Raw genomic sequence first — 26752 nt, forward strand, 5'->3', positions numbered from 1 at the left:
ATTTTAAAAAAAAAATGAATGTTGAGATATATTTTAGGCGGATTAAAAAATTGTAAAATGTATTAGTGTATCTGTATTTAGTGTATAATTAATTAAATAAATGATTTGTATAAAAATTTATTGACTATTTGAAAGGCAAATAAAAAAATTAATATGTAAAATTATGTTGGAAATGCAGAATTGTATTTTTGGTTTAAAATGATATTTCTTTTGTAAAATAGAGAGAGTAGGTACTTGAACCAAATAAAGCTATGAACCGGACAAACCTTTAGTGATCGGCGACAAGAAAATAGAAACAAAGTAATGAACCAGAGACTTGTACTTTAGGTAACCGTACAGTGTTATAAGATTGTGTGTTTCAATCAAGGCAAAGACTTAGCCATTTGTCTGAGAAGAAACTTCTGAATCTTTCCAGTAGAAGTCTTTGGAAGCTCCTCCATGAAAACCACATTCCTTGGAACCATATACTTTGGTAGCTTCTTCTTACAAAACTCCCTTACCTCTCTCTCAGTAACTGACCCACCATCACTACACTTCAAGCTCACAAACGCACAAGGAGTCTCTCCCCACATCTTATCCGGTTTAGCCACCACAGCTGCTTCCTTAACCGCCGGGTTCGTGTACAAAACCGTCTCAACTTCAGTACTGCTTATGTTCTCTCCTCCGCATATGATCACATCTTTTGACCTATCCTTGACTTCCAAGTAACCGTCAGGGTGCATCACACCAATGTCTCCAGTGTAGAACCATCCGTCTTCTCTCATACTCGCCGCGGTCCCTTCCGGGTCTTTGTAGTAACCCAACATGACACAACCACCTCTGAAGACAATCTCTCCCACAGTTACTCCGTCGTGCTTCACGCTCTTTCCCGTTAGCGTGTCCAACACGTCAGCTTCCGCGAATACCGCGGTTCTGATTCCTTGCCTTGACTTCAGCTTGGCTCTCTCGTCTTGTCCTAGCCCGTCCCACTCCGGCTTCCAAGCACATGTGACAACTAGACCACCAGTTTCTGTCAGCCCATAACCGTGAGCCACATCAAAACCTAGACTCTCGGCGCTTGAAATGACCGTAGCCGGAGGAGGAGCTCCGGCTGTCATAACCTGGACCGGCCGTTTAAGCTGTTTCCGAGCTGGATAGTTAGTCAACATGTTGAGAACCATCGGCGCGGCGCACATGTGAGTCACTTGATGTTTGTCTATCAACTCGAAAATGGTCGGAGCGTCTACTCTTCGGACACAAATGTTTGTGGCCCCCACAGCAGCTGTGGCCCATGTGTAGCCCCAACCGTTGGCGTGGAACATCGGTAAGGTCCATAGGTAGACCGGTCGGTTAGGCATAGACCAGTAGAGCAAAGAGTTAACGGTACTCATGAAAACTGCTCTGTGACTAAGTACCACACCTTTAGGAGATGACGTCGTTCCGGAAGTGTAGTTAAGAACCATTGGGTTCCACTCGTTGTTAGGACGGACCCACTTGAACCTCGGGTCTCCTCTCTCCATAACACCTTCGTAAGTGTCGAGAAAATCCACGTCAGCAGACGAAGAGGCCGACATATTGGTTAAGCCGGATCTGAAATTTAAGGAGTTATAAACATTTTTAATTTAATCTTAACAAAAATTTCGATGTTTAAGAAATCATTTGACGGTATTTAGACATTTCATAGAGAATTATCGATTAGACAGACGGTTTTTGAATACATATATCCATTTTTAAATAAATTGTTCTAGAAAATTGTTTTGTTTATATCCGATTTACGCCTAGAACACTAACAAATATTCACAATTTGGGACCATGTGATCTATGTATGTAGCTTTTAAATTTTTTTGGGGCCAAACGGATTGTTCAGGTTGAACCTGCCTTACATGTTGCTGTCATCTTGGAGGAGGACGAGACGAGGCTTCTCATTCTTGGGGAAGAACGAGAGAGCTTCGAGGACTAAAGAACTCGAGTGATGGTCGACGAAAACGAGCTTGGATTCACTGTGACGTAGAACAACAGAGAGTGCATGAGCGTCTAAACGAGGGTTGATGTTATTGAGGACTGCTCCAGACATTGGGACCGCGAACTGAAGCTCGTAGACAGAAGGAACGTTGGGACCAATAACGGAGACAACTTGGCCACGGTTGATTCCGAGGGAGGAGGAAGATAGAGTCGAAGCGACTCGGAGACATCGAGAGTGGGTTTCAGACCAAGTATGGGTGGTGGTATCGTGGAGGAGGGAAGGAGAGTCACCGTAAACGGAGGCGGCTCGGTCCAAGAAACCGAGAACAGTCAGCGGAGATGAGTTTGAAGGGTGTGGGAGTAAAACTTCCATCGTTAATTATTTAACTTAATGACTAAATGTGTCTGTTTATCTAGTAAAGTTAGACACTTGTGAAATATATATTTTGAGAATATGATTAGGTGAAACATATATCATTATCTTGCAATATTATATTTCGGGTTAGCTAATAATACTAAGACTAGGTAATAACTTGTGCCTTACGCGGAATGTGATTATTAGTTTTGTTATTTTTTAATAAGAAAACATTAAATATGTTTAATCTGAATATCGGTTCGGATTTAGGTTTTTTTTTTTGTTTTTATTCTCCTAAATATAGTTATAATTCTAAATCAATATTTATTTTGGTTTGTTTGGTTCAAATTGTTGATGTTTTTGTTTTTTTCGGTGATAACCAAAAATTATTATTATTGTTTGGTTTCACATTATATGAATTTTAAATAGTCATGATGTCGAACCAATGGTTTCATATTATAGTTTCTAAACATATAATAGTTAAACAAAAAGAAAATAAAATTATTAAAACAAATCATTTCACTACAATTTGGTCGATAGCAAAAAAAACATTAAAAAGAATATTTCAACTTTCAAAAGAATTAGATACTTCAGTTGTGGTGAATATTTAGTTATATATGTGTTCATGTCAACGTCCACGTGTACAGGTATGTAAAGTATATAAAAGTGGTTGGTAATATATAAAGACAATGTTAATCAATATTAAATGAATTTTTATTCAAAATAACATATGAAATATAAAATTATCAAAATAAAATTAATTAAAAATAAAATAAGCCTAGACATTAGTGAATTTTCTTCCATATAAAGAAAATCAAATTGAATCAGTAAATAAGTGTGGGCACAGATCGAATATCCAGGTATTTGGAGGTATTAGTGCCGATTTGATCCTTAGCCACCCAGATATTTGGTGTCTCGAATATTCGGATAATTTTAGAATTTTTACGGATATTCGATTTGATCCGTAAATAAAATAAAAAAAATTTAGAAAAATTAAAAATCTAAAAATAATATAAAATAATAATATTTCATTACAAAATAAATAATTATTTAAATTTTAAATTCCAATACCTAACATAATAAATTTAATATATAAAAATATTGTAAAATTATATAAACTATAATATATATAAATTATATATATACTTCTTTAAATATATGTATATATATGCATATAACTGATCGAATCAGATATACGTTCCTAAAAATATTAGTATTTTTGATTTGCTTCGTTTGTAACATATTTTGCATTTTAGTATTTGATTTGCTTACGGGTATCCAAATTTTTTGGTTCAAATCATAACGGAAAATGAATCGAATAAAAATTTTACGAATATTTTGCCGAGCCTATCCGTAAATAATAAAAATAATATATGTATAACTGGACTTTCAATTCATTATCCGTTTTGATTCGCATCGAAAAATCTTGATAGTGTGAGTTTTATTGGAACCTTACATGTGAGTTTTATATTTAAAAACAAAACGTAAAGTACATAGTGTGAATACATTTATGTAGAGTTCGGCTAATAAACTCTATACACGTGACACCTGAACGTGTTCATTCTCAAATCGCCGTGAGGCTCCTACGTATCTATTATAGTGTGGACGTATTTATTGCAATGTTTTTTCTTTAATATAGCAAGGATTACAAGTAACATGTGGGACAGCCACAGCCGGACAGGTTGTTTAATATCACTTTTGTCGGCTGGGAACTCGTATTAACTTGATGATCCACGTTTGTCAGCATGCATCGGATAAGCTGATGAAGTATATCACAAGTAGCATGTTGGAGCCTCGTTTATCTTCTTCTACGTAGCTTGATGAAGCTATGTTTCTCTTCTTCCAAAGCTCATGAGCCAATCATATAAAAGTCAGAGAGGAAGTCATGTGTTCTTCGCTTGGAAATCACGTAGCAATGAGTGATCCATGTGCATATATCCCATAACCCTAAAACCAAGTTAACTAGTTTTTGTAAATATATATAATACTACTATTCGTTATATCTCCATGTTAGTCACATTTAACGGGGCCTGTTTGATTAACTAATTTTTTGTATTCGAGCAAAAACTTAAATCAGAACAGACTATTCTTTGGTCACATTTCACTTTTTGGCACTGGTAAATTTTACGTCAAGTCATAGTAAATACATTGCTAAACTCATTTTACTGATAAAGAGTGGGTGATTAATATTAAAATTTTCATTACAAATTATACACTTTATAAGTTTATATAGTACTATATTGCCACATTTAAGAAGGACGTCTGATTCTAGCTACTCATCCTTTATATATTATTTGATAAGCATTACAACTTTATTTTTGTAGCCACGTGTCATCACTAGGATGATTTTTAGAATCATTAGAGAAATATGTTAGTCCATCTAATTATATGATAAGTTTTTTATTAAACTAACAATAAATTTATTATTAATATTCTTTATTATTTCCTAAAATAAAATTTACAGAATTGTCTAATATGACTAAAGTATATATGGCAATTAATGATTTTGAATAATAAATATTTGATAAAAATTAGTGTATCTTTTATCATATTTTTTAATTTTAAAAGATTTAAATAAATTAAACAATCACAATAACCGTATAATAAAAATTTAGATTTTCTGTATATGTTATATTTTGAATTTTTAAAAACGACTATAAATTACTAAAACTGTTAAAAGTCTAACATTCAAATTTTGGGATCCATGGTTTAAATTTTTTGGTATGAAAAAATACAAACGATTACAAAATTATATAAGTAAAAAGTGTAATTTAATTAATTATTAAGATTAATATATATATATATATATATATATATATATATATATATATATCATTTTAAATTTAACTATAAGGCATATAAAATACATAAATATTTTTGTTTCAAAATTTACTTTGAACAATTTTTTTTGATAAAAGTTTTGAACGACATTGACAATTTATTTTTTTTTAAATTATAAATCACTAAAACTATTAATCCCACAATAATTCTTTTGTTATCAGTCATTTAAATTTTTTTCTATGAAAGATACAAACGATCAAAAACATTTATGAGTAGAAAGCATCATTTAATATATATTAATATTAAAAATATACTATGTATGTTAGTATTATTTAAATTTAATTATATATCCTATCAAATATTAAAAAAATTATTGTTTGGATTAATAAAATCGATTTATATGTTCGCACCAATTTAATTATATATGTGATAGTTACTAACTTTTAATTATTTCAATATATATTTACTATTACATAATATGTAAAACATATAATACATAAAATAATATATATATAATGTTCATCCTGCAGATGGCGTAGATCTTAACCTAATTCTTTATTAAATTCATATACATTACTCCTAGCATTTCAGTAACGTTATTAATTATCCGATTTTCCCATTCAAACAATCGGTCTTTTTAAGCGAAAAAACAGTCGGTCTTTTAATGAGATCATTTATAAGAGTGATTTGGATATGTACCATATATTTGGATGCACAACATATTTCGAGTTAACCAAGTGGGTGGTAGCCTAGTGGCAATCTCTTGGAGTTCGGTGTGTACCCACATCAGTCATGAGTTTGATTTATTCTGGGAACTAAATTATCATCACTTGGCTACTTTAGGTTTGGGTTTTGGTCCAAGTGATTTACATGGTGGATTTCATCATTTGCATTAGTCGGAAGGTATTCCAAACTCGGGTCAAACACTGTGGTAACCAATCCACTCTGTAGCACTAAGTGCGTTTCTTCCGAGACCGATCGGATCAACCGATTTTCGAGCTTTAAATGAGTTATAGTGTATATATAACTATAGGTACGTTTCAACACGAACACGTAAGAAATAGTAAAAGTAATAATCCTGGCAATGCCAATATATAATGTTGGAATAAAATATGAAATGATGGAAAGTTGATAGAGACCATGAAACTAATGTGAATATAATCGAATATATTATTAGAAGATCAAATAAGGCGATCTCGTCGTAATCCCAAAAATTTCTAAATTATATATATCAAAAAGTTGGCGACAAGTCTCAAAACTTTCATCTCTCTAATTTTATTTATATTCGAAGCCTATTGTGATGATAGTCCTTACAACCATATTATTCCAAAATGAACATTTGCCAGAAGAGGCCATATTTGACTTCTAGGAATTATTGCACTAATTATTCAATGATACACCTAATATAGTATTATACACCTTTGTATACATATTCATATATAATTTTCAGTCGTGTATAGACTATACAGTATAGTCTCCCCACAAGCCTGCAGTCATAGTGATAGCCACATAGATAAACTGGCAAAGTCCACTTATGGGAACAATGTTTATAACCTAACAGTCAAAAACCTAGATAAATCAAGAAATACAAGAAGATCAAACAAAAAAAATTTTGAACATAAATCAAACAAACTTTTGATAAACAAAAAACGTGTGATTGATGGTTGCCCTTCAAAACCAGCATTCATGTCAAGCACATTTAATTCGCTTTTAAAGTAGTGGTTGATGATCTAAATGTACAACTCTCAGTTATGTATTCTTTTGACTTCTAACTTTAGAGATAACGTACACAACCACATGCGCACATGTTTTCAATGGTGAACTCTTCCCCACAAAATATGTATTTAAGGCATCTTCAACCCTAGTTTATTTTCATCTTAAAATAAAGTTTAGAGTAAAAGTATTCTAATGTTATTCTATTTTTCGTTCTATAATAGAGTAAAAAAATGAGTTTACTCTAAATATAGAGTAATTTTTTTTTGTTCATCACTCTATTCTCCATTCTAATAATACTACTATTAAAGTATAACTCAACTCTGTTATAGAATTGTTGAATAAACCATTGGAGATGGTCTTATATAGAAATAAATTCAAGTAAGAACTAGCAGTTTGATTTATATTTTTATCATTTACAAAATCTAGATATAGTTAAATAACATTATAATGCGCTAAGCCCCTAAACTATATAAATCAATACTATTAAAAGGTAAGGAGTCCTAAAAAATCTACTTATACAAAGTTGCACCTATTTATTTTTTAGTCCAACCTATTGTATATAACTAAATATTATTAAATATCCCCTATTATATTGCAACCAAATAATATCTTCTAAGATTTAAATAAATCTCACCCACTTTAATAAGATCATGACTACATATATGGAATGTTTCAAATGGTTATTTTACTTAAATCAATTTCCTTCAATTTAACATATATACATATAAACGGCACCGAAATTTCAATACGTAGGGATCATTGTCATATATACCATCCTCCTCCATTAGATCAAAATTTTCTTATGAGATCAACTATTGAAATATAAATGAACCATGTCCTATTAAACATTATTGATCAAACCTGAAAAGTATTTTCCACCCAAAATTTTATAAAACGAATCAATGAATTTTGCTAGGTCTGGGGTTTTTGGACCTAATTAGGTATTTAGAAAAAAATTATTTGGGTTCGGATCGGTTTCTTTCGGATCTCGATGGTTTCGACTCCATAATTCAAATACTTATAAAATATATGTTATTTTTTGTACGTAATGGGTATGGATCCTTTCAGATATTTAGGACTCAAATAAAACTCGATAAACATAAAAATACTCGAAACACGAAAAATATCTAAAATCTAAACAAATACCCAAAAATCAGAAAATACTCAAAAGACTTAAAATTGTACTCGAAATCTGACCGAGGACCCAAAAAATACCCAAAATTGTATCTGAATACCCAAAAATATATTTTTAAAATTTGAATTTTTACTCGAAATCCAAAATTATAACCGGAAATTCAAACCAAAAACTCAAAAATATATATATAGCAAAAACAATATCCAAAATACACAAATATATCTAATATACACAAACATTTTGGGTACTTTGGCTCCCAAACGGGTTTCGGGTAGGTCTCAGACGCGAACAGAGAGCCGTATTTCCAAAAAAAATACGTATTTTTCTCTGGACCCGACGTGAACCAGTATTTTCGAGTTGATTTGGTTTGGTTTTTCGGAGTCCATGTAAAATACCCATGCGTAAGCGAAAATTTCATAAGATTTATACAGAATTTCCAAAAAAAAAGTAATTCATGAATTATATAATTTTTTTTTTAAATAGTTCTTTTATACAATTCGACCTTGTAACATAATAATAATTATGTAAAACAATCATAAAATACTATTTTATATCAAAATTTGTTACAACAAAACAAAAGAACTTTAAAACCTTTACTGGGCCTTGTTTAAAACATAAAAGCCTTCAAATATCGGCCCATCTAGAGTATTTAGCACAAATAAAAATAGCGCGTTCAGAGTGGGACAGAACGGAACGGCTCTGATTTTGTTCGAATCATGCATTTACAGTGAGTGAAGAATCCAATCCAGCGAAGGGACCAAATCCATTGTGATTCTTGACTAAAGTAAGCTACTTTCTTCCTTTTCTATCAGTTACAAGAATGGGTCTTTGATTGTTTTTACAGATCACGAATCCTTCTTCTTCCGTGTTGGGTTCCCTTATGAGATTTTTTTTTTTCGCTTTTAGGTTTTTGTGAGCTTTAAACTCTCTTTCGGTTTTAGGCATTTACCCATCTTTGAATTGGTCTTTAAATCACCCGAAAGTGTCTTGGTTTTGCTCACAAATTGTTTGCATCAAAGAAAGTTTTCATCTTTAGTTTCTTAAAGAGTAACTTCTCTTGGGGGCTGTGTTTGTTTCAGCTGTTTACTGTAAGAATAACGACAACTATTGCAGGGGACGAGACTCGAAGTGAGCTCGCTTGCTTTCATCAACTAGAACTACAAAAAGGTTAAAACTTTAGTCGTATGCTGTTCTTGGGTCTTGGGTCAATGCTCTACCATTAGGTCTACTAATTGAGCGTTGTGATTAGTTTCTACCTCAGATTAACTAAATTAGTGTTATAGCTTTGCTTTCATCACCTAGAATTACAAAAAAAAAAAAAAAAGATTAGATTTTTTTTTCATTTTTCTTTCCACATTCTTGATTTATTTGGGTCAATGTATGTTGTATTAGGTTAAGTAACTCACTTTAGATTAGTCAAGTTATCTTTTATGTCTGATCAGTTTCATGTATTTACAGGATGAGGAAACCGAACAGCTCTAAGGTTGGTAGGAAAGTTGTGAAGAAGACATTGATAGCTCTTGGTAGGATGCTGGCTCTTCGTGGTGGCGATGGTGAAGTGGATTCATCACGCAAGCCACTCAACGCTTTACCTGCGGGTGGTGGAAGTAACATGCAGCTTGTTTGTGTTGATGCTGATTGTGCCACCGGTTTGGAGTATGATCTGGACTATATGAAGTACTTGACCATCTTTAAGGAAAGCCATCAGTATTTGCTCGAGGGAGAGGCTTCTCCACTGCGTATTATGTACACTGCTGACAAGGAAGTGGACGATGAGAAGCGTAGAGGAAGGGGAAGGGAAAGGTCAAAGCCTCCTCTTGTTTCCAATGTCTCAAAGAAGTTGAAGACTGGGGGGGCTCGTAGAGAAGATCATAATAAGTCAACTGTCTTCAGGAAAGAAGTTGTTCTAAGGGGAAGGAAGATTGGTATGACCAAGACAGAAGCTTCTCTACGAGGAAGGAAGAAGATTGCTCTGTCCAAGAATACTATCAAGTTAGAGCCTAAGTGTAAACATGACACCAAGCAAGAGAAAGACGCTTCGCTGCACAAGAACGCTATGAAAGTAGAGCGTACAAGAGATGTCAAAGACACACATCAAGAGAAAGAAGTTAGTATACGAGGAAGGAAGCCAAAGAACTGGAACAAATTGGATAATGAGGAGAGCAGACGAAGGAGAAAGGCAATTTTCAGAGCTTCAAAGAGACTGAAGGCTGAGAAGTTCATCACAGTGGTTAACTCCAAAGATGCTCCACAAGGAAAGAAGAGCTGTGTGACCAAGAGCGATTTCAAAGCCTGCAAGAAGGAGAATGAGGAGAGCAACAGTGAAAAGAGGAAGTCAAAGCCTCATGAGATTTTCAGAGCTTCAAAGAGACTTAAGACTGATCAGAACTTGGTTAACAACAAACTAAAGAAAGAAGAGGCTGTAAACAAGGACAAGGCTAAACCAAAGGCTACAAGTCATGTGAAAGACAGCTTACTTCACAGTTTCAAACCTCACAAGAAGGTTGAGAACGAAGTGAGCAGCCGAAGAACCTTAATGGATAAAAGCTATGAATATTTCATAGCGTTTCTGAGAAACTCTGTCACTGTTATTGAAGTGAAGCCTGAGAAAGCCTCAGTGCCTTTATCAGATCCTGATATTATCGCAGTCAGTAACTGTCCGTTTTCTGATGGAGGCCCTTCCCCATTTGAGGCAAACAAAGACGGCAAAGTGATAGTATGTGCAGCTTCACTCTCTTAATCTATGTCTTTTCTCATTCTTTGATTTATTGACTTTTTTTTTATTTTCTTACTTTTGTTTGCAATGTTTTTCCAAAGGATCTTGAAGACCGTATTGAACCTGAAGATTTGTTCAACTCTACATTTAGCAAGAAGCTACTGGAAATTCTCAGACAGCCGTATGATAAAAATGAGTTCAAGCAACGCCTTTTTGAGGCATCACAAAAGAAACAGTTGACTCGGTCTAGGCAACTGCGAGATGGAAGAGAGATCGAATATAACGTTGATCACCAGTTGGGACCTTCTTATTTCGACCGCTATCCAGGTAATCTGACTAACTTGTGATACTTTCTTGTGTTATGATCTTTGTCATCTCTTCCAATTCTTGTCTTTGTTTTGCCGTTGGTCTGGTTATGCAGATTTCAAGCGTGTGTTTCGTCGTTCTCGTTGTGCAAAGGATGATAATAGAGCTTTGAACCTGTTGCGTGGCTTTTTCTTTTATTTCGAGGTTCAGTTTTTGTTTTTGTGCATGGTTGTCATGAAACTCTTGTGAGATTAGTTTGCACTATGGATTATTGTTCTTATATGATTTGCTTCTTTTGCAGAACATAGTTCTTGAAGGTGCCTTCAAACCATGGTTGCATGAAGCACGTGTGATGAGAGAATGCAAAGATATCGTATGCATCAAGTAAGGCAGGCAGCACCACACAGCCCTTAACTGAAACTCTTACAGTTACCTATTTGTATTGGATATGTCGCAAAACAAGAGATTCTACAAGATTTGCAGTAGTAATAGTTTATGACTTAAGAGTATGACCACTCTAATTGTCATTAGGAACTCTTTGATGGCAGTTTAGTCTTAGAGAAAGACATGTAATGCTTCTTGTTATACTATTTTCTCTTTTTGTTTTATTACCACACTTGAAAAGAAGATGAAAACTGTGAAACAATTGAAAACTACCAATCACAATAATCCTAAACCGGGGAGGTATGAGGACACTAAAAAGAACCACACAAATCCACCACCCGTCCGTATATATATACACACAATAGCTTCAGTAAACTTTTGGGGTTTAGTCAAAGCTTGAAGAACGGCTTGTCCTGCCTTTAATATACTCCTCAACCGAGACGCCTTGCTCAAAGCTACCCATGGAGATAGAGTCATCTTCAACATCAAGAAGCGCAAGGTTAAGGTGTGACTGCAAGTCAGATCTTTGGCTTTGCTCATCCTCAAGCATCTCTGATTCCTCTGAAGAACTACTCACTTGTTGCATTGCCCACTTGAGCGTGTCTTCATCGCCTTTGAGCAGCTTTAAGATCTGCATCATTCTCACATTCGTAAGACAACTGCCCTACATATAGGTATATGATTAGATAAAAAAAGGAAGAAGATGACTTACACTGCTCATTTTCGGTCTAGCTTGAGGGCTACGTCGAATACAAAGAGTAGCAGCTAACACCATCCTCTGCATTTGGTCACCATTGTTGTTCTTGTTATCCCGCAAACTCGGGTCTAATAACTGAGAATACTTTCCATCTTCTAGAATTGGTTTGGCCTGTACATATATGTAAAAACTCAATAAATTAACGTGTTTATTAATTTATTGAGTATTAATTTATAGAGTTTATACTGTACTTGTTTTAACAGAAGACAAAACATAGTTTTTAAGATACGCAGCAAACACATACCCACATGACAAGACTCTCTTGTCCCTTTGGACAGCCACTGCTAATAGGTTTCCTTCCAGAAAGTAGCTCAAGTAGAACAACACCAAATGCATACACATCTATCTTATCATTCACCTTACCATACATGAAGTACTCTGGAGCCAAGTAACTGCAACAAGAAAAAACAAGATTAGCCATCAACTTTCAAGAAACATCAGCTTATTAAAAAACAGTACTCTTCCATACCCAAAGGTTCCTGCCACATCTGAGCAGACTATGTGTGTTGTAGATATAGAAGCCCACCTCGCAAGCCCAAAATCAGAAAGCTGAGGCTCAAAATCATCAGATAACAGTATGTTTGATGACTTAACATCTCTATGGATGACAGGTTGTGAAGCACTGTTATGCAGATAGTCTAAAGCCTCGGCCACTCCCACAGCCACTTTGTACCTCTCTCTCCATTGGAATGCAAGCAGATCCTTCTTGCTTCCTAAATTTGGAACCAAGCATTTTTGTTTAAGATCCTTGATCATAATAGAATCTCAAGAGTTGATTAAAAAGGTACCATGTAGGTTCTCTTCTAAGCTTCCTCTTGAGAGATAGTTGTAAACAAGTAATAGGTTCTTGTCTTCAACGCAAAAGCCTAATAGGGAGATAATGTTCTTATGGTGTAGGGTTGTGATAATATCGATCTCCGCGACGAAATCATTCAAGACATCTTCTGTTTGCTTGAGAATCTTCACAGCAACCTCTCTTCCATTAGACAAACAGCCTCTATAGACCCTGCTGCTGCCTCCTATGCCTATGAAGTTATCTGAAACCATAATGTATTTTTCTTAGTTACATAACAAGATGCTTCAAGAACTGTAAACATGTCATCAAGAACACACCAGGGGAGAAGTCTGATGTCACAGAAACAAGTTCCTTGTATTTGAAAAACTGGCAAGTTGAAGAGAATCTCTTGTAAAGTCTCTCTAGCTCCCTGGGGAGCTTTCTTGGACTATTGTCAGGAGAAGAGTCATAACCAATTTGCTTAATGTTCCTTGGAGGAAGCTTCAAAGCCCATTGAGCTACTGGTATCTGTTTATGAGTAGTAATGGGTTGTCCTGTGGAAGAAAAAGCGCGACGAAGCAAAGGCCAACCTGGTATAGGTTCAGCCTGTTTCCTAACCAATTCCTCTAGACCTTTCACAGGCACAATCTCCTTAGCTTTATGGCTCTCATCATCATCTCTAGATAACTCTTTGGGATTTCTTGTATCATTTGGAGACAAAGAATCAGAACCACAAACCGAGCAACTCTCAAAACGAGCAGCTTCTAAGGCCTGCTGCAAACTCTGGCCACAAGATTGATCTTCCTCACAATGGCTAACAACTCTGGTAGGTGTACTCAATGTAACTGATCTCTGAAGCACACTCAACAAAGTGTTCCTCCTAACATCTTCCTTTCCTATGACAAACAACCAAAAACCCAATTTAAACCACACTAAACACAAAGATACCATGTTCGAGTATGGATTTAGCAACAGGCTCTTGTTCCTGGCCCAATGGGCTTGGGCCCAGAACTTCTTGCAACAAAAAAAAACTTACCTTGAGAATGATTAATGGCCAGTGATGGAGGAGAACCTTCTCTTTGAAACACAACTTTACCATTGTTCACAGCATGAACCCAGCACTCCTTTGGCAGCTTCTTAGCCAAGTACTTAGCTAAAGAAGCTGATGAGCGAATCGCGTGGTGAGTTTTCGAAACCCCAACTATAACTTTCCACGCACAGAACGACCTCGCTTCTCTAGCTATGATCTTTCGAGCAGAGTCGCCACGGCACAGCTTCAGCTTCAGATCAACCTACAAAAGGACAAAACTGTCAACATTTCAAAAGGATCAAAAACACAGAGTCTCGAGAGATTGAAAGTTTCAGACTTTTTACCTGTTTTAAGTTGCAGAAGCCTTCGTAAACGTCGAGAACAGAGTCGAATGTTTTCACCAAAGAGAGAAGCGAGGAGTTCTTAACAATCTCTACACAACAAAAAAAAAAGATCGAAACTTTTTTTTATTACAGAACACATAAAGATCAAAGCTTTGTGTAAGAGAAACGTTTCTTCACCGTTGCCAAGGATATGAAGAGCGATCACAGTATCACCAGGCTCGGCGACTTTAACTAAAGCCCATGTGAGTAACTCTCTGCTCGGCGCGTCTAGCTTCACGCCGACCAGAATCGTACGGCCACCTTCTCCTTCCTCGACGGAGCTTCGTTGTATCATTGTTGACAGAGATTTGTCTGAACTTCGAATGTTTCCTTTGTTGCTTGAGCGTGTGCTTTAACAAAGACAAAAGAACATATAGTTTGAAGGGATTATATAGACAAGATCCTCTGTTTAGTTGCAGAGGAGGTATAAGTTTTAACCACAGGTTAGGTTTTGGTTCTGATGCTTGTCGGAAAGAAAGAGAAGAGAAAGCTATATTAGAAATGATTTTCTAACCCTACTAGTACTTTACTGTTATTTTTTTATTTAATCATTGTTTTCGCTATGTCGTTTTCCAGTTTTTGACATAGTCTTATTACTGTGCATTCAATCACAATGACGTAACACAATGTTTGTATAATCACATATACTGACTCTAACTTCATCTGAAAAGCTGGACAAAAGATACGTATAAATTAGTTGATTTTTTTTTGAATGGTATATATATTAAAAAGCATGCAAGTAATCTAAAGAATATAACGAGCAGAATAAAAATAAATCGAAGATAAAATGGCAAAAATAAAAAAGATTTGATGTTACCAAAAAAAAGGGAAATGTATAAATAATTCGTTTCCACCTATAGATTATTGTTGAAGTTTTGACTTATTTACTTATCATTTGTCAGTTAAATGAAAACGAAAAGTATACAAATAATATAACGATTTCAAAAATGGATAATAATTTTTTTCATTTACGACTATCCTTTTTTTTTTTCATTACGACCATACTATATATGCCCTTTTAACAGTTGTATACATAACATTGTGTGGCATCGTTAACTTAAAATATGTTTAAAAACCAAAAACACATTAAAAGTATACTCTTTTTATTTTTCAATACTTTTATAAAAATCAAATTAAATGACACTTTTAATTTTAATGTAAAATAAGTGAACCGTTTATATTTTATAACCATTGATATTTCTATTTTATTATTATATAAATAGTTAATCATACTTTTTTAAAAGCTTTGTTTTTAATCTGAGTGTTTAATTTTAAAATATTATCTATTAAATGACACTTTTAATTTCCTCTGTTCTTAAATGTATGATGTTTTACATAATTTTGATATTCCAATATATAAGATGTTTTCATTTTTTAGGTAATTTTTATTTTATTAAAAACTGTGTAACCAATTATATTTTAATAGTCTATTTTGTAATTGGTTGAATATCATTAATTTATAATTTTAATGATATTTTCTAGACAAAAATTAGTTTTTTTAATACATCTGTTTCTACTTAAATATCTTATATTTAAGAACAAATGGAGTATTACTTTATAATAAGCTGTTACAATAAATGCACTATGTTTCTACAGAATGGGTCGGTGGAAATAAGACCGTTTTGTGGCTCTAACATGTCCGGTCCGAAGAACAAAACATACCATGTCATGTGATCTCTCCAACAACCCATTAATCTACAAGTGTCAATCTCGTCCATACCCGCGTCACCATAACGGAAGACGTTACATCCCATGCTTACCGGTTGCCTCAGCCCTCAGGTAACGTACACAACATTAATGACGTAATTAGATAAAACGGCATTAAGTATATGTTACGTGTGCCATCATTGCCGAAGAAGAAGGTTGGTTAGTTAATTATGATGGTGGAGAAAATATGGAGAGGAGTAGTAACAGAATACCTGCCGTTTTAGAAGCGAGGAACGACACGCCAACTAAATCTGAAAGGCATGCATCATCGTCTACTTCATGATGAGTCGTGGACCCTCCTTACCTTCTCTTTATTACTTTCTTATATCACCATTTCACTGATCTCTCTTACATTTTCAAGACAAACTATGATTATACATAAAAGATTATTGCTCGTCGACAAAGAAAAAAGTTAGAAGATTATTGCTAGGGCCTAGGAGTATCTTTCAATTGTTGTGATTCGACTAATGGAAATTTATTAATTCATTTTTTATTTGATTTCTTATCTTATTAATGAAAGGAAGATATTGTACTCAGCGGCGGATCTAACTTTGATCCGGTGCATACATATAATTCATCAATAATGTCATCAGGGGCATTTGTCAAAAATTGAAAAAATATACTGAAATTTTAAAAACCATGGTGGGCAACAGCTCCACCCTTTGTACATCTACCTCCGCGGCTGATTGTATTATTGTTTGGTTACTAATCTTAATACATGTTAAATGATACAATGGCATTTAAAGTTGATGACAAAAAAAAAAAAAAAAAAAAGATACAATGGCATAATCGGTGTTATAAAATCAGTTTAAACGGTGTTTATCGAATAATTTATCTAGGCGCTAAGTTTATACAAAGTGTCTAAAAGATACTGTTAACGATTTCTTTAACATTGGGCATAACTAATGAGAAATGAAAGTTGCAACAAACTGAGAGGGGTCAACACACACACATCAACCGGAAGATAAGGAAACGTATACTACTAGTTGGTGGCTTTTGTTTTCGCCGCGATAACGCCATTCGATCTTACAACCTCATTTCTTTCAACTTTAATTAATTTACTTGTAAACCTAATCTTTATCTTCCATTTTTTTTTGCGTCAAGAAGCGTGAATCATGACCATACATTATACAAAATATCGTGAACCATATAAAAATAGCATGTCATTTAAAACGATAGAGAGTTACATGTATACATCAAAGTTATGCCAATTTAATAGAATTAAATGTGAGCAAAATAATAATGAAATTTATTATTTCCTTTAATCAATACTCCTTTCAATGACAACAAAAAACACGTGTATTATTAATGGATCACTAATTCAAAATTAAGACGCCATGACAATGATTTGTCTGAAATATAACTTGACACAAACTCGATTTGGTTGTTGCGCTAGTGATGAAAAAATAGACAGATAGATCACTATATTTTTATATGACAACTATTATAATATATTGTAACCTTATTATAACGCCCGACCGCCCACGGGTAATGGATCATCCATGCCTGCTTCCTCGGTCCGTGGATCCCATCCCGTTCCAACGGCCGATCCGTTAATTTTTCAAGGCTCTAAATTATTGTTTACTGACCCTGCAATCACCACCCGACCTTTCTCCGTGCTTTGGTCTCACTCACACGATATCACAAATCACTTTCCGATAGGTCACCCATTCTTTCACTATTCCAGCTCAAACACGCTTAACTCTAGAATTCTAAACGGATGTGTGACGAAAAAGGTAAGTCAATTTTAGTCACATAGGTAGCCAAATCAATTCTCTTAAGTCTTTTCCATATATCACAACTCAGAATGTTACAATTCACCCCTATCAAAGAATGCAACGTCTTCGTTGCACCCCACGACGACAGGTCTCAAGATGTCTCTCGGGCCAGAACCGAGACGGCTAACCAACTCTGATACCACTTATAACTCCCGACCGCCCACAGCTAATGGACCATCCACGCTCGCTCTCTCAGTCCGTGGGCCCCATCCCGTTTCAACGGCCGGTCTGTTAATTTTTCAAGGCTCAAAATCATTGTTTACTGATCCTGCAATCACCATCCGAACTTTCTCTGTGATTTGGCCTCACTCACACAGTGTCGCGAATCATTTCCCGATAGGTCACCCATCATTTCACTATTCCAGCCCAACCGCGCTCAATTCTAGAATTCTAAACGGATGTATGACGGAAAAAGTAAGTCAACTTTGATGACATAAATAGTCAAATCAATTCTCTTAAATCTTTTCTATATATCACAATTTGGATGTTACACTCTTAATTTAGGGCTGGAAGTCGAAATTTTTAGCAGTTGTAATTAAAGAATACCACATTAAAGTTAGTTCTCAAAGCATTGCAGAATTCTCAAAGTTAATACAACTGCAGAGCTGCACGTAAAAGAAGAGTTGTATTATGTTGAGTGTTACGTAACATGTGAATATTGATCATGTTTTGAAAGAGTACATTTATACATTAATTCTACGTACATCCATGATCCATGCGTTGTGGATCAATTCAACTATCTCTCTGAAGTCTAAACAAAGAAATTAGTAACACAAATGACTCCGACTTATGAACAAATCTGCAACATGAAATCAGCCAATCATGCAACATGCAGCATGATCTTGAAAAACTTGGTTCATTAATTTTAATATTTTGACATTTGATTATATTCGGCCCTACTACTATATATGAACTATGATGCTTCTGCCTACATTACATAAACTTATTTGATGAACAAAAAAACTGAGAAGAGAAGACAAAGTCGTGGTTATAACATAAAAGTTCTTAAATTCAATAGATCGTGATGAATGTGGACATTTGTAAATGTTACATGTCATTAATCCGGTGCTTATATTTATTATCTCTTCTATTTTAGAGGTTGGTATTTTTTTTTGGCTCATGCACGTGAATTATACTATATATCATAATATAATATATACTTACATATTACTGACATTTATATCTCACAGCTATAAAATTATTTTCATAAGTGGATAGTTTAAATTGTTAGCAAAAATATTTATAATTATTTTCATAAAAATGATTTTGAATGGAATTAAAAATTTAAGATTTCAATGAATTAAATTTGATTATATTTATAAAATACTCAAAACATAAATTTACAATAATAATTATCTTATATATATATATATATATTTATAACTATGATGTGATCCCAAAAGTTTTCTAGGCGTAAAGACTAATCACCACAAGATCCGTATAATTCACGTTTTTTTATCAGTTAAGATGTTCCGGGTGGTCGACTTGAATTCGATTAAATTTTAGTTTCTATAGCTAATATATTTTAATATGTATAACAAACAAACATTATGGTTAACTCTACACACAAAAACTCTTTATAATGAACAATTATTTTTGATTCACAATTGATGTTTTATTTGGAACATGTTCATAATATGCATTATTATTGTTATTATTTTTTGTAACACTTCATAATATGCATTAACTATCACAGATTTCTACCCTAACAATACATTGAAATCCCCAATAACTTTTCCACCTATACTTTGAATAAAATTTATATTTTTTCGTGAAACTAGTACAGTATTAAACATATGGCCAACTAGTTTTTTCATTACAAAAACTTTTTGAACTTTTTTTCAAAACTTTTTGAACCTTCTTTTCATATTTTTTTAAAAAATGATAATCTCGACGCAATAATAGAACCAATAATTTAGGTGGGTTATGTGTAAAGAAAAGGCTTAAAAAGATGAAGGAAATTGGCAGAAAATAAGCAAAAAGAAAGAGGGCTGCATAGATCAAAGCTTCTTCATCTGTTTGTGGAATTTTGTAGGTACTTAGAGACTAGAATAGCTGAGGTTACTTTGGTATGCTACTTTTGATAGCCAAGTTCTTGAAAGGATGCGTAATATTAGGGAATGAGACTCCAAGCTTTTCACCCTTTGGCTCACATACCTGACAATCGTCGCCTCTACGAATCCAAGTTTTTGAGGATGGTTGTGTTTGCACGAATGGCTTAGTCTCCGGACTTGGCTAGTGCTTACCATAGGAAGCTAAGGGAAGCTTACGATACATAAGACAAACTAAAAGACCCTGGGGTCTTAAAAAGAAGCAAAGATCCAGTACTTGAAAACTTCTTTGCAAAAGATAATAAAGAATGTTATTGCTCTTTCGTGTGACTTTTAATATTAAAAAGTCATAAAACAAAGAATTTGGAATATACTAGAAAGGAAAGAAAAGCACATGATTCCCCTAGAGGGGACTTTTACTATGAGCAAAACTAACCAATCAATCACTGTAATTCTCTTCAAGAGCTGAATTGTATACTTCTCTAAAGCTAAGAGTTTCTTAACTGTTGATCTTCTTCTCTAAAGTTAGGTTTCCTGTTCCAAATCCATGGAGGAACGTTCCGTTTCTGTTGCCGAAAGTAACTTGTTCCTATATCAGATGAAAACTCTCTCTTTCAAACGAAGGCAAGAGCCACTTGATGCTTGGATGTTTCTGTTAGATTCTTCTCCATGTCCGTTATGAAAACTATTAAGCTCTCCATTTTTAGGATTGTTCTGATGTGGTTCGTGATGTGGAGAGGAACCCCATTGCTCAGTAAGAAGATTTCAGCGGTCCTACTTGGTAATCCCCACTGAGATGAACGGCACGCTTTTGAAACCGAGCTTCTCTTCTGCTTCGAGCACTTGAAAATTGATTCTAATTTTCTTTCTGATTGTGTATACAATTCTGAGTGGCTCAACTATATTGTGAGGATTACGAGTTTCGATGCCTCCATTACCAAATGGCAATGGAAAACTATATAACAAAGAAGAGTCAATAACGGGGGAGTTGGCTTCCACACCAAAGGTACCTGACTAAAATTTTCAGCTTTCAGATCAGCAACCACGTTACGTGCACTTGATGAATCCCCGACATGGTTCTTTAGCAGTTTTTTCATTCTTCTTATAAGGATCAGTATGGAGCTCTCATCCTCATGTACCAACTTCAAAACTGGATTGATGGTCTCTGAGTCTAGGACACCACCATCATTACTTACCATTTTTGTGGCAGCTAATGAAGGGGATACCACGAGAGGCATTTCACCTGAATACTTCATATAATTCTCCTTTGTGTCGGTGCATCTTGATCACTCGATGGTTCATTGACTAGCATTATTATACCCGTCTCCCATTTGCTTAGTCTCTATGAAGCACTCCGTCCTAGAGTTTACAACTGCTGCCAAACCACAGACTAAATCTATCTCCTGGCCAGCTTTCTCAGAGAAGTTTTCATTCATGTCCATCACAAGACTTGATCCCTGATAACAAAACAAAATAAAGAAAACTCTCAACATTGATGACGACGACAACGACAACAAAACTCTCTGATTCTACTCTCAATCTAACTACAGAAACGGAACCCTAACCTCGTGAATCAGAAGGGATTAGGCGAAAACATAAGCCCGCGTAAACCCTAAAAGAGATAGAGGCGGAGACGACGATTGCCATGTCACTCTGTTCTTCTTCTTTTTTTGCGAATACGATTTGTTTTTTCCTTTTCTCTAAACGATGATGCCAATGCGATGCCTGCCTACCCAAGTTTTTTATTTTGTTAATTTGCTTTTGGACTCGGGTCTTTTCGTTCAATGTGAGGACTCTTGACTTTTTAATCTTTGTGGTGTTTTATACTCTTTTAAATATAGGAAACTAGGGTCGGTCCGCCCTACGGACGGGATATTAGTTAATTTGATATTTACTAAATGCTCGAGTTGAAATTTGTTTTAATATTCAAGAATTTAGTTATCTGTTATGTCTTACTTATTAGTATACGGTGGTATAGTTGTTTTTCGATTATTCTTGATTTGGTATTGTATCAAATTAACTAATTGTCCAACTCATAATTATAGATGTACAAATGTGGATTTGTGATAAAGTTTGATGACAATACTGTTTTTTTTTAATTCTTATTCATAGTGGAGTGTGCATGTATCAGAAAGAGGCCTATAACAACTTTTATGTTTTTGTGTATGGATTTTAAATATATATTATTTTGTATAATGCATACTTGCTCTACAACATTTGCTTGTAGACTAAAAAAACTGTTTTCTATATTTTTAAAAGAGAAAATATTTAGTCTAGAATATAACATGGACATATGTATTGACTATATATAGAAGTTGGGTATTATTTTAAAATGACATATGTATAGAGATTTTTCAACCATTACTTCACTGGCACAAAACATTTATAACTGTAAATACCTTCTTTTAAAAGCAAAACTAATAAAAGCGTGTACAACAAATGTATTTTGATATATATTATATGCATCAAGTTATAAAGGTTGGAAACATTGCAAAACTGTTTGGAGCAAAGTTTTTAACTTCACGATCTTCATCTTGACGCCAGTTCAGTGTCGGCCCTGGCCACAAGCAGAAGAAGCATGGGCTTCCAGCTGACACGATAATAAGTCTTTTCGCGGCCATATATTTATAAAAAATGACTTTAGCCTAGTGGTTCTAAGAGAAATTACCAGTGCTAGAGATGCTGGGTTCTATTACCCTTAACTGCATTCATTTATTTTGGCCCTAAATATGAAATGGGACACGTGTCACTCCCAGAACGCATGAATTGATGACGTGGTTTCACGGAAGAGAGGCGAACATTTCTTTATATATATAGATAGATAGATTGGGCTGTTTTCGATGAAATTGATGACCAGATTAAAACGATTCTTTTTTTTGAACGATAAAACGATTCTTAAAAAAATAAAAGTTTTATAATCTTATACTTTTGGGGTAGTCCTAGGTTTTTAAATCTTTAAACAAACATCATTACGAAAAAAATAAACTTTACATTGAGAAATTCTTATCAGCTTTTGTCCAAAAGGCTTCGGAATGATATCCGTCTGGTCCCAAATGTGGTCTATAAAACTATTAAGATATTTTTATTTGTTTTAAAATTAACTACGTCAGTCTAATCTAATATTCTAATTACATTAATTTATACAGTAGTCGCTTGTATAATGTATTTTTCTTTATTTTCACTAGTTTTTTTTTTATAATGCTTAAACGTTGAAAAGCTATGGTTCTGATTGAAAGACACATCCAACATAATAATTTTGAGTTAAATTATTTTCTATTGAATTATTCTGATTTTTAGCCAATCAGGTAAAAATACTTTTCACTCATTAACACGAAGAAATAGAAAAAATATAATAATATGTTGGGGATATTACATGTTTACCACTTTCATGGTACCAGTTTTCATTTTTACCACCACTAATGACACATTTTTAAAAATACATTCTTCATTAAGTTGCAAAAGACTCTTATGCCCTTGTTATTTATATATATACAATAAATTATTATTTAAATAAAAAATAAAAAATAAAAAATAAAAAAAGTAAAAAAATTTAAAAAAAATTAAAAAATAATAAAAAAAAAAATAATAAAATTTTTTTTTTATGTTTTCTAATTATACTTTTTCAAATTCGAACTTTTTTATAAATTTTTTTTTTTGAATTTTCTTTTCAAATTTTTTTTTTATTTTTTTTCAAATTTCTTTTTGAAAAACGGAAATTATGTTTGAAACTATTTTTTTAAAATTTTTATATATATTTTTAAGTATTTATTTATATATTTATTAGAATCATAAATTTTACATTCCAAAAACCCTACCCCACCCCTCAACTCTAAACCCTAAGTCTAGATTAGTTAACCCTAAGGGTATAATTGTATTTTACCATTCATTAAAAGTGAGGATAAAAGTGGTTAGTGTAAACATGAAAAGTGGTATTATGAATATGGTATTTGTGGCAATTTCCCTAATATGTTACTCTCCATGTTAGTGGAAAAAAAAGTTGTACTTCCGTTTTCACTTTTTATTTTCTCCTCTTTCAACTTTTATTTATCTATCTCTTTTACTCTATTATTTACCAATCTCACTCTATAAATCAAATTGAAAAGCACATCCAACGATAATAATTTGGAGTAAAATTGTTTTCTACTGAGTTACTCTAATTTTTAGCCAATCAAGTGGAAATATTTTCCATCCATTAAAAATAAAAAGATGAAAAGTTGACTAATATGTCATTCTCTATATTAGTGGAAATAAAATTTTTACTCTTATTTTCACTTTTTTCATTTTCTTTCTTTCAACTTTTTACCACTCTCTTTTACTCTATTATTTACCAATCAAACCATATAGCTCTGATTGAAAAGTACATCCAACGATTATAATTTGGAATAAAATTATTTTCTGTTGAGTTACTCTGATTTTTAGCCAATTAGGTAAAAATACTTTTTACCATTAACGCTAAAAAGAGAGAAAATAGACTAATATGTTACCTCTTTATATTATTGGAAATAAAAGTTTTACTCCCATTTTTTTTTCTAATCTTTCAACTTTTTTTTATCCCTCCCTTTTACTCTATTATTTACTAATCCAATCCTATGACTCCGATTGAAAAGTACATCCAGATATAATAATTTGGAGTAAAATAATTTTATGTTGAGTTATTATGATTTTTAGCCAATTAAGTGGAAATACTTTTCACCCATTAAAGCTAAAAAGGAGGGAAAGTAGACCAATATGTTGCTCTCTATATTAGTGGAAATAAAATTTTTACTAATATTTTCACCTTTTTTTAATTTTCTCCTCTTACAACTTTTTTTATTTCTTCCTTTTACTCTCTTATTTACCGATCAAACTCTATGGTTCTAACTGAAAAGCACATTCAACAATAATAATTTGAAGTAAAATTGTTTTCTGGTGACTTACTCTGATTTTTAGCCAATGAAGTGGAAATACTTTTACCCATTAATCCTATAAACGAGTGAAAATAGACTAATATGTTACACTCTATATTAGTGGAAAAAAAATTTACAGTCATTTCACTTTTTTATTTTTTCCTATTTCAACATTTTATCCCTCCCTTTTACTCTATTATTTACCAATCAAGCCTTGTGGCTCTGATTGAAAAGCACACCCAACGATAATAATTTGGAGTAAAATTGTTTTCTGCTAAACTACTCTGATTTTTAGTCAATCAGGTGGAAATATTTTTCACCCATTAACGCTTAAAAAGAGGGAAAGTAGATTAATATGTTACTCTATATATTAGTAGAAAGAAAATTTTACTCACATTTTCACGTTTTAATTATCTTTTTCATTTTTTATCCCTCTATTTTACTCTATTATTTACCAATCAAACCTTATGACTCTCATTTAAAAGCATATCCAACAATAATAATTTGGAGTAAAATTGTTTTTTTTTCCTAAGTTACTCTGATTTTTAGCCAATTAGGGAGAAATACATTATATCCGTTAACACTAAAAAAGAGAGAAAATAGATTAATATGTTACGCTATATATTAGTGGAAAGAAAAATTTTACTCCCATTTTAACTTTTTCATTTTCTCCTCTTTCAAAATTTTTATTCATCTCTTTTACTCTATTATTTACCAATCAAACATTGTGACTCTGATTGACAAGCACATCCAGAGATACTAATTTAGAGTAAAATTGTTTTATGCTGCCTTACTCTGATTTTTAACCAATCAGGTGGAAATATTTTTCGCCCATTAACGCTAAAAAAAGAAAAGCAAACTAATATTTTACTCTCTATATTATTAGAAAGAAAAGTTGTATTCTCATTTTCACTTTTTTTATTTTCTCCTCTTTCAACTTTTTTTATCCCTCCTTTTTACTATATTATTTATCCATGTTCAAAATCGCGCTAGGCGTGAATCAGACGGTTAGTTTTGGCCTAGCGAGTTACCAAAAATCGGAGATTAAACATGGATCAATTGGGGAGTAAATTAGGACAAGTTTACTGTTCTTTATTAGATTGGTAAAATATAACAATAAATGAATACGTTTTAGCGGCTAAGAGACAAGTATTAGTCGCAACGGACACTGTTTCGAATCCGCATGTTCCTCTTTCTTCATTTTAATATTAATATCAACAAACTGTGAAATTACATGTATGTCCTCATCGTCTTCTCCTAATTAAAGTGTTTCTCCTGCAATCCTGGCCGTCTTATATGTATCTTCCACACGATTTCTTCATTTTTCTGCTTCTTCTCTATTTTTATACCCAAAAACGTTCTCTTTGTTTTCGATTTGATAGAATTCAAAGACCATTTTTTGATATTATATACCAATTTAATTTTATATCACTACTAAATCGGGAAAACTTTGGTGTACCGCCTGGTCACGCCGATCAGCCCTTTCTCGCCAAGGTGACCTTCCAAGCAGCGACTCTCCAGCCGAGTTTTCGGCTACTCAGACACGTTTTAAAACCTGGTTATTTACCAATCAAATGATATGGTTCTGATTGAAAAGCACATCATGCAATAATAATTTAGAGTAAATTGTTTTCTACTGAGTTACTCTGATTTTTAGCCAATGAGATGGAAATATTTTACACCCATTAACACTAAAAAAGAACGAAAGTAGACTAATATGTTATTCTCTATTAAAGTGAAAATGAGAGTTTTACTCTCATTTTCACTTTATTATTTTTCTTCTCTTTTAACTTTTTTTATCCATCCCTTTTACTCTATTATGACATGCTTTTCACATATTGTTATGTTGGAATGGCGGGATCTGCACATGATGCCCAAGTGTTGACGACCGCAATATGAGACAATCCGATGTTTCCTGTACCTCCGGAAAATAAATTCTATCTCGTTGATTCTGGATATGCTAATAGGCACGGATATTTAGCTCCATTTCGAAAAGAATTTGGAGAGAGCACAAGATACCATCTCCAAGAATTCAATAATGGTCAACCACC

The 26752-nt window shown here is 33.4% G+C and overlaps 3 protein-coding genes across 5 annotated transcripts; 1 reads left to right on the forward strand and 2 right to left on the reverse strand.

The window, feature by feature from the left end:
* Positions 1 to 231: 231 nt before the first annotated feature.
* Positions 232 to 2467, reverse strand: LOC106396940 (probable acyl-activating enzyme 4). The gene is made up of 2 exons (XM_048755712.1): positions 1863 to 2467; positions 232 to 1569 (listed from the first exon to the last, which is right to left on the reverse strand). Exons 1-2 carry the CDS (start codon positions 2312 to 2314, stop codon positions 363 to 365), a joined length of 1659 nt encoding a protein of 552 aa, XP_048611669.1. The 5' UTR covers positions 2315 to 2467; the 3' UTR covers positions 232 to 362.
* A 6112-nt stretch (positions 2468 to 8579) lies between these two features.
* Positions 8580 to 11558, forward strand: LOC106396967. Of its 3 annotated transcripts, none has more exons than XM_013837498.3 (6): positions 8580 to 8712; positions 9042 to 9095; positions 9387 to 10644; positions 10746 to 10971; positions 11066 to 11154; positions 11252 to 11558. In XM_013837498.3, the coding sequence occupies exons 3-6, from the start codon at positions 9388 to 9390 to the stop codon at positions 11336 to 11338; spliced, it is 1659 nt and encodes a 552-aa protein (XP_013692952.2). In that variant the 5' UTR covers positions 8580 to 8712; positions 9042 to 9095; position 9387; the 3' UTR covers positions 11339 to 11558. The 3 variants fall into 3 exon arrangements, with proteins under 3 accessions (XP_013692952.2, XP_013692953.2, XP_013692947.2); XM_013837493.3 differs by having other exon boundaries at positions 8608 to 8712; positions 9008 to 9095; XM_013837499.3 differs by lacking the exon at positions 9042 to 9095 and having other exon boundaries at positions 8592 to 8712.
* LOC106396958 (protein kinase STUNTED-like) lies at positions 11515 to 14773 on the reverse strand. The gene is made up of 9 exons (XM_013837474.3): positions 14418 to 14773; positions 14241 to 14329; positions 13903 to 14158; positions 13205 to 13762; positions 12880 to 13128; positions 12561 to 12804; positions 12336 to 12483; positions 12047 to 12202; positions 11515 to 11965 (listed from the first exon to the last, which is right to left on the reverse strand). The coding sequence occupies exons 1-9, from the start codon at positions 14572 to 14574 to the stop codon at positions 11720 to 11722; spliced, it is 2103 nt and encodes a 700-aa protein (XP_013692928.2). The 5' UTR covers positions 14575 to 14773; the 3' UTR covers positions 11515 to 11719.
* Positions 14774 to 26752: the final 11979 nt, after the last annotated feature.

This window comes from Brassica napus, chromosome A2 (assembly GCF_020379485.1).
Source record: "Brassica napus cultivar Da-Ae chromosome A2, Da-Ae, whole genome shotgun sequence".
In the NCBI taxonomy this organism is placed as follows: Eukaryota; Viridiplantae; Streptophyta; class Magnoliopsida; order Brassicales; family Brassicaceae; genus Brassica; species Brassica napus.

What these genes read in the sequence shown, in the direction of transcription:
- LOC106396940 (XM_048755712.1), bottom strand. Translation starts at nt 2,314, where the DNA reads ATGGAAGTTTTACTCCCACACCCTTCAAACTCATCTCCGCTGACTGTT. An exon ending in CTCCAAGATGACAGCAACAT is followed by an intron (nt 1,570 to 1,862) that starts GTAAGGCAGGTT and finishes CTTAAATTTCAG; the next exon opens with ATCCGGCTTAACCAATATGT.
- LOC106396967 (XM_013837498.3), top strand. Translation starts at nt 9,388, where the DNA reads ATGAGGAAACCGAACAGCTCTAAGGTTGGTAGGAAAGTTGTGAAGAAG. An exon ending in ACAAAGACGGCAAAGTGATA is followed by an intron (nt 10,645 to 10,745) that starts GTATGTGCAGCT and finishes GTTTTTCCAAAG; the next exon opens with GATCTTGAAGACCGTATTGA. An exon ending in GCTTTTTCTTTTATTTCGAG is followed by an intron (nt 11,155 to 11,251) that starts GTTCAGTTTTTG and finishes CTTCTTTTGCAG; the next exon opens with AACATAGTTCTTGAAGGTGC.
- LOC106396958 (XM_013837474.3), bottom strand. Translation starts at nt 14,574, where the DNA reads ATGATACAACGAAGCTCCGTCGAGGAAGGAGAAGGTGGCCGTACGATT. An exon ending in GCTTCTGCAACTTAAAACAG is followed by an intron (nt 14,159 to 14,240) that starts GTAAAAAGTCTG and finishes GTCCTTTTGTAG; the next exon opens with GTTGATCTGAAGCTGAAGCT. An exon ending in CTAGACCGAAAATGAGCAGT is followed by an intron (nt 11,966 to 12,046) that starts GTAAGTCATCTT and finishes AGAATGATGCAG; the next exon opens with ATCTTAAAGCTGCTCAAAGG.